We start from the raw sequence: 13149 nt of genomic DNA on the forward strand, positions 1-13149 counted from the left end.
TGGAACAGCCAGGACTCGAACTGGTGCCCGTATGTGATGTCAGCATTGCAGTTGGCAGCTTTACCTGATATGCCACAACATTGGCCTCAGGGGTTGGACTTTCTATACGCAATGGAAGTCATGAGAGGGTTTTCAACAGGACAGGGATCCAAAGCCACATTTTTAATAGTGCTCAATGGAGCATTGACTTGTAGGAGGCAAGAACGGAGGCAGAGACCAATTAAGGACCAATTGTCAGTGAAAAATGGTGGCATGGACAAGAGAAGTAGCAGCGAGGGAGTGAGGAGTGTGAGGATTTTGGCTTTGTTAGGCAGTGGACAAGGGAGGTAAGAGCAGGCACAGACAACTACTGGATGTTTCCCTTGGATAATGGCATGGTGGTGGTGCTATTAGTAGAGTGGGGAGGAACGCAGGGCCAGGCTAGTGGTATTTGCATGGAAGAGCTCTATTGTGGACATGTTGAGTTTGAGATGCCCAGGAGTTATCCAAGGGAGACACAAGTAGGCAGCTTGTAGGCACAAGTAGGCACAAGAAGGTAGAGGTAGAGGGGCCAGCATTGTGGTGCAAGGGGTTAAGCTGCCAATTGCAATACCAGTATCCCATTTGGGAGTGCTGGACTAAGTCCCAGATGCTCTGCTTCTAATCCAGCTCCCTGCTAATGCACCTGGGAAGGCAGCAGAAGTTGACTCAAGTATTTGAGTACCTGTCACCCACATGGGAGGTGGAGCTCCAGGCTCTTGGCTTTGGCCTGACCTAGCTCTGGCTGTTGCACATATTTGGGAAGTGAACCAGGGGATGAAAGATCTCATTCTCATTCTCTCTCTGTCTCTCTCTCTCTCTGCCTTTCAAATAAATAAATAAATCTTAAAAAAAAAATAGAGCAGGCTGTAAAAGGCTATTAGTATCTGGGTAGTGTTTAAAGCCTAGAACCTAAATGGGATCACCTAGAGACACAACACAGAAGACAGAAAAGAGAGCCCAGCCAGAGCTCCTGGACACAGGACCTGGAGGAGGGAGGCAGGGGTGGAGTCAGTAAAGAAGCTGAGAAAAAATTTGGAGGTAGAAGCGTCTAACATGGGAAGAAAAAAAAGTTGAAAGTATTGCAAGCCAACAGGGTGCGGTGCACCACCTCAAATACAGCGGAGCTGCTGGGTAAGATGACGAAAGAAGTTGATGACTGGGACAAGGCTGCTTCCAGGAGTGTAAGCACATTGAAAACCCTCTGCAGTTGGAAAATCAGGTTTTGAGAGAAGGGAAAACTTCTTTGAGAACAGATGTTACAGCAGAGAGGAACACCCACAAACCCCAAATAGGAGAGGGTCCCAACTTGGCTGATTGTCAGAATCATCCAAAAACTTAAAAAATATATATACATATGTGTGTGTGTGTGTGTGTGTGTGTGTGGTCAAGCTTCCTGGTCCCATCCCAGACCTATTGAATTCATAGCTAAAGGAACTGGGATCGCCACAGGAAGCTTTAGGTCATTGTGACTTAGCTGAGAGTGGAAAGGGAGGTAGGCAGGAATATTTCCACTGAAACAGAATCAATACCTTCTCCTGGTTTGAGAGAGAAAAAAAGGGGGGTAATAGAAAGAATTCTCAGGTTTTTAAGTGTATCTCTCTTAATGTTTCGCTCCAGTCCTTAGAGCTCACTCCAGCTTGTCTTCCAGGGAGCCCTCACAGGACACAGACAGGGGCCCTTGCTCTATTGGACGTGGCTACCAGTGCTAGTGAAGGTGATGGTTTACTTCCTGTGGAATGAGCTGTATGAGATTGGCCTTTGAGCTTCATAGTGGGCTTGTTTTGAGCAGTTTGGATGGCGCTCTGCAAACTGCATGGATGTGCAGGTGCTCTCTCATCAGGTAAGCAGTTTCCTCAGGGGAAGCCTGAGAGTCAGATTCCCGTCCCCCTCGAGTTCAGCTGGCTGCAACAGAGTCCCCAGACGGGAGCATCTGGATGTGTCTGCGAGGAGCAGGAAAAACAGAATTGTAAATAGGAGCTTCCCTGAAGAGGCCGTCGATAATAACATTCTACATGCGTGCCTCTCATTCCAACTCACAACACATTATGTTGATGATCTCATCTGATCTTCAGACCAGTCTGGGGAGAAAGTATGCCTGGGTGGACCAAGAGAATGCCTAATGTTCCTCCAGCCGTTGCGGCCATCTGGGGAGTGAACCAGTGGTTGGAAGAGACCTCTACCTCTCTCTCTCTCCCTCCCTCCCCCCTCTTTGTGACTCTGCCTTTCAAAAAATAATAAATAAATCTTTAAGAAAAAGAAAAGAGATGGGTTCCATTCCCTATCTAAAGCCCCTTTCCATTTTGTGTAGGTCTAGGAAAATACGCCTGTCTAACCAGCAGAGGTGGGATGCTGAAAAGAGTGTGGCAAATCTAGGTGGACGATGAGAAGTTTGAGTCGCTGCCTTTGGAGCCTTTCCTGGAGGCTGGGTGTCCTCAGTAAGGAGGACATGCAGTGTGAAAATAGTCCAGGAGGTTCGCATCAAAATATGTGTCATCTGCACAAGGCCACGCGGGCCTACGCGTTCTTACACTTGGGCCAGTGGTGGGCGAGACCTGCAAGGGATGCACCAGAGAGGAGGCAGCTGATCAGGAGAGGAGGAGGGATCTGAGCTGGTGGGGAGAGGAGGAGGGGCTTGGCAGGAAGACTGTCAGACTGGAGAAGGGAGGTGAATCATGCATCCAGGCAGAGATCTGGGTGGAGGTGATCCAAACAGTGGCAGGCAGAAGGAAGAACTGGCTCACCTTAGGGACTGGTTCATGAAATCAACTAGTGGAAAACACTGGAGACCTGAGAAACGCCTGCCCCTAAAGCTGATTCTCACAGCAACAGCAACACCACCTCCTAGGCCCTAACCCGTTGGGGCTTACGTGGGCAAGGAATTTGTTGTGAGGGAGGTATACAGATATATACCATGTTCTGAGTGTGTGTCACCAGCTTTCGTGGGTATTGTCTCATTTTGATCTGCACAGCAATTCTGTTAAGTAGGTATTGCTGCCTGCATGTTATACCCGAGTGAACTGGGAGCCTGAGTCAAGCTGGGCCTTGGGCAGAGGTGGCAGGAAAGCCAGCTGTGTCGAACTGCACGCCTGAGCTCCTCCACCAGGAGTGCTGAATGCTTTTTAGCAACTGCTTGAGCTGGCATCCACCCCGGGGCCTCACATTACCCCAGTTCTAGCTCATCCCCTAATGATGGCCGTAAGAAAGCTCTATTAATTAAGCAGTGGGCAGTGAGCTGTGGCCCAGATTTTGAGTCATAAAATCCTGAATTTGCATCCTTTTTCTACAAACTTGGAGTCTGTGGGCAAGAAGCAAAACCTTGGTAAGCCTCAATATTAGCTTCTGTAAAGTGGGACCAACACCCTGCAGTTGTGGGAATTCTAAAGCTCACAAGGATGCTGGGAGTTTGGCTCATTATAAGTGCTTAATAAGTGATAGCTATTAAATTATATTAGCGTGAGGCTGAGCAGTGGTTGATTCTCGGGCTTGGCTGCACACTAGCAATTCTGGGGAGCTTTAAAATCGTGTAGGCCTGGACTCCACCCCAGCGGTTCTGGTCTGATGGGTCTGCAGTGCAGCCCAGGGAAAAGGTTTTTGTTTTTGTTTTTGTTTTAAACTCTCCATGTAATTCTAATGTGACTCAAGACTTTCAGGGCTGGTATTGTGGCTAGCAGGTAAAGATGCTGCCTGAGAAGCTGGCATCCCATATGGACACCAGTTCGAGTCCTGAATGCTCCACTTCCAACCCAGCTCCCTGTTTACGGCCTGGGAAAAGCAGCAGAAGATGGCCCATGTGTGTGGGCCCCTGTACCCACATGGGAGACCTGGATGAAGCTCCTGGCTCCCGTTCCTGGCCCAGCCCTGGCTGTTGCAGCCATCTGGAATGTGAACCAGTGGATGGCAGATCTCTCTCTCTCTCTCTCTCTCTCTCTCTGTGTGTGTGTGTGTGTGTGTGTTTCTGTCTGTCTGTCCTACTCTGCAACTTCAACTTTCAAATAAATAATAAATAAATCATTAAAAAGACTTCTGTACCTGCTTCAGAACCAACTGGAGGCCTCCGGAAAATTTCACTAGGCCCCAAATCCAGACTGTACATGTGAAATCTGAAATCTTTCAATCTCCAAGCTTTCTAGCTTCCTTCATGAACCTAATATCTTTGTTCAATACCTCTTATGTGCTGGACGTTATGATACTGTTTCACAGATACTGTGTGCCGTTTACTTCTCACAACGATCCTAGCATCATTTCCACTGTGTAGATGAGAAATCTGAAGTGCAGGGAGGCCCTGTGCCACGTTGCAGCCCCCAAGCTGGTTGGTGGACACAGCCACTGGGGCTCCCCAGAGCAGCCATATCATCACCCGGCACAGTCTCATTCCCTCCTTTTTTTTTTTTTTTTTTTTTGACAGGCAGAGTGGACAGTGAGAGAGAGAGAGACAGAGAGAAAGGTCTTCCTTTTGCTGTTGGTTCACCCTCCAATGGCCGCCGCGGCCAGCGCACCGCGCTGATCCAATGGCAGGAGCCAGGTTCTTATCCTGGCCTCCCATGGGTTGCAGGGCCCAAGGACTTGGGCCATCCTCCACTGCACTCCAGGGCCACAGCAGAGAGCTGGCCTGGAAGAGGGGCAACCCGGACAGAATCCGATGCCCTAACCGGGACTAGAGCCCGGTGTGCCCGCGCCGCAGGCGGAGGATTAGCCTAGTGAGCCGCGGCGCCAGCCCTCATTCCCTCCTAATTGCAATTGTTCCTCGATCTTTTTTTTTTTTTTTTTTTTTTTTTTTTTTTGACAGGCAGAGTGGACAGTGAGAGAGAGAGAGACAGAGAGAAAGGTCTTCCTTTGCCGTTGGTTCACCCTCCAATGGCCGCCGCGGCCAGCGCGCTGCGGCCGGCGCACCGCGCTGATCCGATGGCAGGAGCCAGGAGCCAGGTGCTTTTCCTGGTCTCCCATGGGGTGCAGGGCCCAAGCACCTGGGCCATCCTCCACTGCACTCCCTGGCCACAGCAGAGGGCTGGCCTGGAAGAGGGGCAACCGGGACAGAATCCGGCGCCCCGACCGGGACTAGAACCCAGTGTGCTGGCGCCGCTAGGCGGAGGATTAGCCTAGTGAGCCGCGGCGCCGGCCCTGTTCCTCGATCTTGCTGAGCCCTTCAGTTCTCTCAGCCATCACCTTTCCCTCCTTGCCGCTCTGTCCTACAGCCAAGCCAAGCATAGGGCCTGAGAATTTGCATTTCTAACAAATCCCCATGGTGATGCTGATGCTGTGGATCTGAGGAGCACACTTTGAGAACCACTAGCCTAGAGGAAGTGAGGGGATTGAAAGATGAAAGAGCACTTGTTTTAAAGTCCCCACACTCGGGCTGGTTCTGTGGCATAGTGGGCTAAGCCTTTGCCTGCAGCACCTCCATCCCATTTTGGCACCAGTTCATGTCCCGGCTGTTCCTCTTCCAATCCAGTTCTCTGCTAAAGGCCTGGAAAGCAGTGGAAGGTGGCCCAAGTGCTTGGACCCTTGCACCTGTGTGGGAGACCTCTCCCTCTGTCTTTCCCAACTCTCTGTCTGTAACTCTACCTCTCAAATATATAAAGTCTTTTTTAAAAAGAAAAAGAAGGGGCCGCTGTGGTGCAGAGGGTTAACACCCTGGCCTGAAGCACCGGCATCCCCTATGGGCGCCAGTTTGAGACTCAGCTGCTCCACTTCCGATCCAGCTCTCTGCTATGGCCTGGGAAAGCAGTTGAGGATGGCCCAAGGCCTTGGGCCCCTGCACCCACATGCGAAGACCTGGAAGAAGCTCCTGGCTCCTGGCTTCTGATCAGTGCAGCTCCGGCTGTTGTGGCCAAATTGGGGAGTGAACCAGTGGTTGGAAGACCTCTCTCTCTCTCTGCCTCTCCTCTCTCTGTGTAACTTTGAATTTCAAATAAATAAATAAATCTTTAAAAAAATAAAAGAAAAAGAAATCCCCACACTCAGGGCTGGTGCTGTGGCAGAGTGGGTTAAAACCATAGCATTTTGCGTCACTATATGGGCGCTGGTTCTGGTCCCAGGTATTCCACTTCTGATCCAGCTCCCTGCTAATATATCTTTTTTTGTTTGTTTGTTTCTAAATGTATTTATTTATTTGAAAGGCAGAGTTACACAGAGAGGAGAGGGGGAGAGCCAGCGCCGCGGCTCACTAGGCTAATCCTCCGCCTAGCGGCGCCGGCACACCGGGTTCTAGTCCCGGTCGGGGCGCCGGATTCTGTCCTGGTTGCTCCTCTTCCAGGCCAGCTCTCTGCTGTGGCCCTGGAGTGCAGTGGAGGATGGCCCAGGTGCTTGGGCCCTGCACCCCATGGGAGACCAGGAGAAGTACCTGGCTCCTGCCATCGGATCAGCGTGGTGTGCCGGCCGCGGCGGCCATTGGAGGGTGAACCAACAGCAAAAGGAAAACCTTTCTCTCTGTCTCTCTCTCTGTCCACTCTGCCTGTCCAAAAAAAAAAAAAAAAAAAAAAAAAAAAGGAGGGAGAGAGAAGAGAGGTCTTCCTCTTCTGGCTCACTCCCCAAATGGCTCCAACAGCCAAGACTGAGACAGGCCAAAGCCAGGAGCCAGGAGCTTCATCTGGGACTCCCACATGGGTTCAGGGGCCCAAAGACTTGAGCCATCTTCCACTGCTTTCCCAGGCACATTAGCAGGGAGTTGGATCACAAGTGGAGCAACCTGGACTCCAACCAGCACCCACATGGGATGCCAGCACTCAGATGGCAGCTTAACCCACTGTGCCATTGTGCTGTCCCCAATAAATAAATATTTAAAAATAAATAAATAAAATAAAACCCACACTCAGGAATCACTCAGAAACTATTTGCTTCTAAGCAATTAGTGATTCCTGTGGTCAGAGATGATGGAAGAATTAGAGACACGGATGAAGTGTTTAGGATAAGTGGCATTGGATAGGCAGCCAATGCCTGGTTCGTGGCAGAAGGGCCATCTTTGCCTTAAGATCTATTTTGTTTAGAACAGTAGTCCAATCAGGAAAGAAAGCAATCTTTCAAATTCTTCACATACTGCTAGGCAAATACCCTTGCCCCAGTCAAAGCAATTCCTTGGAGTTTCCATTCTGGGAGTCCTCTACAATGGCTTTTTTTTTTTATTATTTTTTTTGTTCATTTATTTGAAAGGAAGGGAAACAGAGAGAGAGATCTTCCATCAAGTGGTTCATCCCTAAATATTCATTACAGCCAGGTCTGAGCCAGGCTGAAGTCAGAAGCCAGGAACTCCATTTAGGTCTCCCACATGGGGCAGGAACCCAAGTACTTAGGCAATCAACCTCTGCCTTCCCAGGTGCATTAGCAGGAAGCTGGATTAGAAGCAGAGTGGCTGGAACTCAAACCTGCGATTTTGTATGTGATGCCAGCTTCACAACAGTGGCTTAACCAGCTGTGCTGTTACATTCGCCCCCTCAATGGCTCTTCTTCATTCAGGGTTTACTCTATTGTACTTCCTCAGAGTACAGTTGACCCTCTGTGGATCCTATATCTGCAGATTCAACTAACCACACATCAAAAATATTCAGGAATAAATTTCCAGAAGTTTCTGGAAAGTAAAACTTGAATTTGCTGCACACAAAAACTACAGTGAATCCACATGAATGGAGTGATGTGGAGGTTCGTGGGGCTGCAGCCTCCCACCACCCTCTCCAGCACTCGATGAGTGCATCTTGTAGGACTCATTTTTTTTTTTTTTAAAGGATTTCTTTATCCATTTGATAGAGTTACAAAGAGGCAGAGGCAGAGAGAGAGCGAGGTCTTCCATCTGCTGGTTCACTCTCTAAATGGCCACAACAGCAGGACCTGAGTCAATCCGAAGTCAGGAGCCAGGAGCTTCCTCTGGGTCTTCCATGTGGGTGCAGGGGCCCAAGCAGTTGGGCCATCTTACACTGCATTCCCAGGCCACAGCAGAGAGCTGGATCAGAAGTGGAGCAGCCAGGACTCAAACCAGTGCCCAATGGGATGCTGGCAACAGCAGGTGGGGGTTCTACTCACCACATTACAGCACTGGTCCCAGACTTGCATCTTTTTTTTTTTTTTAAGATTTATTTATTTATTTGAAAGGTGAAGTTACAGAGAAGCAGAGGCACAGAGAGAGAGAGAGAGAGAAAGATTTTCTATCCACTGGTTCACTCCAAATGGCTGCAACGCCAGAGCTGAGCTGATCTGAAGCCAGGAGCCAGGGCCTTCTTCCGGGTCTCCCACATGGATGCAGGGGCCCAAGAACTTAGGCCATCTTCCACTGCTTTCCCAGGCCACAGCAGAGAGCTGGATCAGAAATGGAAAAGCCAGGTCTTCAACCAGCGCCCATATGAGATGCTTTACCCACTATGCCACAGCACCGGCCCCTAAATAAAAGCATCTTGTTTATGTACATTTTCTCTGTCATTTTCCCCTAAACAGTGCAGCATAACAACTATTTGCAAAGCATTTACATTGTATTAGATATTATAAGTAATCTAGAGATGATTTAAAGTACATGGGAGACCATGTCATAGGTTATATGCAAATACTATGCCATTTTATATAAGGGATTTGAGCACACTCAAATTTTGGTATCTAAGGGAGATCCTTGTACCAATCTACCCTATCAAGGGACAACTATATTTTAAACTGAAGAAGATTGATAAGGAATGTGAATTTAATTGCAAAGAATTAAATTGCTATTAGGTAGACTATGTCGAACAACTAAAAATGCCTTCAAGGTTCTGGGGATTTGGGGAAAGCAGTGCATTTTTCTATTCTCATTCAACATTCAGATACAGAAGACTTTTGTGACTTTTGGTCCACACAAAATGTGTGGGGATTTCTCTTTATGAGCTACCAATCAACAAATTAATTCCACAGTAGACACCACTTGGGAGTCCTGCAAATCAATTCTGACACCCTCTTTGTCAGGGGAAATATCTCAACACACTCTCTCCCCAGGGCTGCCTTTAAAACTCCTCTCAAGGCAGACAACCCTCCTCATTCTACCAAAGCTGCTTCTCAGGCCCCTCCCCACACCAGCTAACAAAACCCTACATGGCTGCCGAGTCCCTGCAATGACCCAGTCTACTATCATAAAAAAATTAGTCATGACTGACACTCCCACTCCCATGATGCACCTGACACTAGCACACTTTTGAGACTTCCTAAATAGGCCAGAGAATGGGAAGTCACCAAATTCCTGCAGAACTCCACCCAAAGCACCAACCCTATGCTTCCAGATTACATAAAATACATAAAAGGGATGACCCTGAACTTCATGGGTTGCAGCTCACTGTAGAGCAGGCCTGCACTCTCTACACAAGTACACACTTGTGTACTTGTACTTGTGCTTCCTAATAAATCTTATTCTTCTGACAACTTTCCTCTATGTCTCATCCTTGAATTCTTTCATGCATCAGAGACAAGAACCTGGGCCCTCTATACCCACCTCCCAGCAAGACCACTCCTCACTTTCAATGCCAGTTTCAAGCCTCTGGTAATTTACCTGTGCTTTTTTCTAGAATAACTCAGAGACCATAGGAGATATTTTACTTACATTTATTATTTATTGTAAAGGGTGTTACAAAGGAAACGGATGAAGGGATGCATAAGGCAAGGCAGGTGGGAAGGGGTGCAAGGCATGCCACTCTCCAAGAAACTTTAGGTGTTCAGCTAAGCTCTCTGAACTGTGTCCTTTGGGTTTTTATGGAAGCTTCATCACATTGCATCAAGTTCTGGGGTGGGGTGGGCATTTGCTGCAGCGTTGTTAAGACACACTCATCCCATATGGGACTGCCTCGGTTCAAGTCCAGACTCCGCTCCTCATTCCAGTTTTCTGCCAGTGCTCATCCGGGAAGCAGCAAGCAGGTGATGGCTCAAACACCCAAGTCCCTGCCACCCACAAAGGAGACCTACGTTTCAGGCTGGAGTTTCAGGCTCTTGGCTTCTGGCTGACCCAGCACTGGCTGCTGCAGGAATTTGGAAAGTGAACCAGCAAATGAGAGATCTCCTCTTTTTCTCTTTCTCTGCCTTTTAAATAAATCAAATCAAATTAATTTTTTTAATCATTGGCCATCAGTGATCACCTCAAGCTCAGCCCCTTTCCTGTCTCCATAGGTTGTGGGGCTCCAAGTCCCAACCCTCTAATCCCTCCTTGGTATTTCTTTTTTTTTTTTTTTTCCATGAAAGAAATGCTTTATTAACACAAACACAGACTACCAAGCAGTAAGAAATTTAAATATCCATCTCATAACACACAGGTGGCAGGTCAACATCCAGGGCCAACAGGATGCTTGAAGGAGATGGCAACGGACCAGCCTCCCATGGAGTAGAAGCCATCTTCACTGGCGTAGGGGGGCCCAGCTGCAACAGCTTCTCAAGCTCTCTCTGCTCGTCGAGGATCATGAGAGGCACTCCGTTCAAGGGCAGGTGTGCGACCTGGTGCTCTTCAGGCAGGTCAAAGCTCTCAAAATCTAGAGGATTGAAGGGAAAAAATTTTTCTATTTCTGGATAGGTGTCATCTGAGGCAGGAACAGAGTTTTTTGCTTTAACATTCTTCTCAGTTATCTTTTTGGCAGCGCTGGACTGTTTTTGTTCGAGGGGTCCATTCGTCTTCACGGACTTTTCTATAGCTCTGTTGACAGTTCCCAAGGCCTTTCTGGCAGCTTTCGGTAAGGCTGGTGGACCATCAAACCTTTTGCTAACAAGCGGCGCTGAAACCTGCGCTCTCCCCTCTAACGCTTTCGAAGGCCCAGACCCCAGCTTCAGCCCATCCTTAGGAGCCACGAGGGTGCCAGGTTCTCTGTTTTCCTTATCAACAAAGATCAGAGTGGCCATTCTGGATTATTGCAAGTCTCCGCAGCCCGCTGGTGCCACACACTCCCGGTTTAAACCACAACTCGCCCCTCCTTGGTATTTCTTTGAGCAGCCCCCATCCTGAAGCCACCTACAGGCTGCAGTCAGCAGTCACTTCATTAACATACAAAAAGACATTTATTACTTTGGAGATTCCAAGGATTTTAAAAGCCATTCATCAGGAAATTAGGACAAAGACCAAACATATTTCACAATATTCCAAAGGTAGAGAAAGAGGGCAGAGCAAGAAGCCACCAAGTTGTGCCACCTGACAAGATCCTTCTCTTTGCCTGGTTTCCTTGTTAACTTGGACACAGTAAGGTTTAGAGGCGTGGCTGACCCAGTCACTGCAGCGTTTTAGCCAGGTCACTGGAGGAGAGTGGAAGACGCAGTGAAGGCAGAGACTGTTGGAGTAGTTGAAATGAGAGCCCTGTGATGGGCCTGCACCAGGCCAGAGGCAGTGCAGGAAAAGAGGCATTTCCAGGACCAAGAAGCTGCAGGGCTTTGTAGTACAGTGAAAGCAATGGGTAAGGGAAAAGGACTGGGCTCATGCAGCACTCTGCCCCATGAGGCTCAGAGGGAGTTTAGGAAAATGGGTGGGGTTTTCAGGTGGAGAAAATAATGAGCTTAGGTTGACACATACAAACCCCTTCCACCCATCCACCCACACAACCACACACACACTGGAACTGCAGAGTAGAGGGGTTAAGTAGCTAACACTTATGGGGCGAATATGATAGGAATTGTGATAAGTGTTCTATACACCTTAGTTCTCAAATCTTTTGTAAAAATTTTATGAATTTGTATTTATTTATTTATACTTTATTTGAAAGAGAGAGATCTTCTATCTATGGTTTACTTCCCAAATGATCGCAACAGCTGTGGTTGGGCCAAGCCAAAACCAGGAGCCAGAAACACAATTTGGGTGTCTCACATGGATGGCAGGGACCCAAATACTTTAGCTGTCACCTGCTGCATCCTATGGTTGAGACCAGACCCTTATAATGTGAAAGCAGGACCCAGCCTTAGCCCAAGATGTCTTTACCTGTCCTTTATCAAAAAGAAGCCACTGATTCGAGGGACTGATCCAGCTGGCCTTACAGGGTTCCAATCATCAGACTCAAGGAGTCATTTGCTTCTCCAATAGATAAGAACCTTGATGGCCAGTGTTGTCCCATTGTGATTAGTGTAGGGCAATTCAAGGTCTGTGCAGAATGTAGCTGCCACGTTCACAGAACCCCCAGACCAGCTGGAGCCCACCTGGCCATCATAAATTCCCTAAAGAGCACACTGTCACAGACCCATCAACCAAGCAGGAAGTTTGACAGGAGCTGATCATGCACCTCTCAGCCCCAACTTCAATCTATGAGAACCTTTACTCCTAACTCCTCTGGGAGCCTGGGAATTAAGCAATAGCTGCCTGGCTCCTTGCTCTGCAATAGACACCTACTTTATTCCACCACTCAGATGTCAGTGATTGGCCTTCTGCGCACGGGGTGAGCAGACTCAGTTTGGGGGTTCTACAGCAATGCCTCCAGCCAGTTTGGGGTGGTGTTCAGCAATGCTGTGTACATCAGCAGGAAGGGAGCTGGGATTTGAACCCAGGCACTCTAACGTAAGATATGGGCTTCCCAGTCAGTATTTATTTTAAATATGTGGCTGTGGTTTTTTGTTTTATTTATTTATTTTTTTATTTTTTTAAAGATTTATTTGTTTATTGGTTCACTCCCCAAATGGCCACAATGGCAGGAGCTGAGCTGACCTGAAGCCAGAAGCTTCTTCTGGGTCTCCCCCATGGGTGCAGGGCCCCAAAGACTTGCGCCATCTTCTACTGCTTTCCCAGGCCATAGCAGAGAGTTGGATGGGAAGTGGAGCATCCAGGACTTCAGTGCCCATATGGGATGCTGGTGCTGCAGGCGGTGGCTTCAGCCGGTAAACCACAGCGCCAGCACTACCTACCTTCAGTATTTTAACCACTGCACCAAAGTCAGACGCTCAACTTTTTTTGGAGAACTCTTACTTTCAGATGAGACAAAGAACATATAACCTAAATAAATTGTCCACAGCCACCTATCTACTGGGTGATGGGATAAGGACAGAAGCTCTGCCTCTGAGCCATAGGACATAAGCTGGATGAGAGCTCTTCACTGAAGGCCAGAGACTGTCTCTCTAACTACACCTTTCAAATAAATGAAAGACATCTTAAATATATATATATATATATGTTTGAGTTATGTTGGCTTTTTCCTGTTCATGATTTTGTTACTTTGAATTTCCCTTTTTTATTAA

General features: G+C 48.1%; 1 protein-coding gene across 1 annotated transcript; it reads right to left on the minus strand.

The window, feature by feature from the left end:
- Positions 1-10165: 10165 nt before the first annotated feature.
- LOC100356870 (securin) lies at positions 10166-10975 on the minus strand. The gene has a single exon (XM_002710694.5). It carries the CDS (start codon positions 10840-10842, stop codon positions 10240-10242), a length of 603 nt encoding a protein of 200 aa, XP_002710740.2. The 5' UTR covers positions 10843-10975; the 3' UTR covers positions 10166-10239.
- Positions 10976-13149: the final 2174 nt, after the last annotated feature.

Source organism: Oryctolagus cuniculus, chromosome 6, assembly GCF_964237555.1.
Source record: "Oryctolagus cuniculus chromosome 6, mOryCun1.1, whole genome shotgun sequence".
In the NCBI taxonomy this organism is placed as follows: domain Eukaryota; kingdom Metazoa; phylum Chordata; class Mammalia; order Lagomorpha; family Leporidae; genus Oryctolagus; species Oryctolagus cuniculus.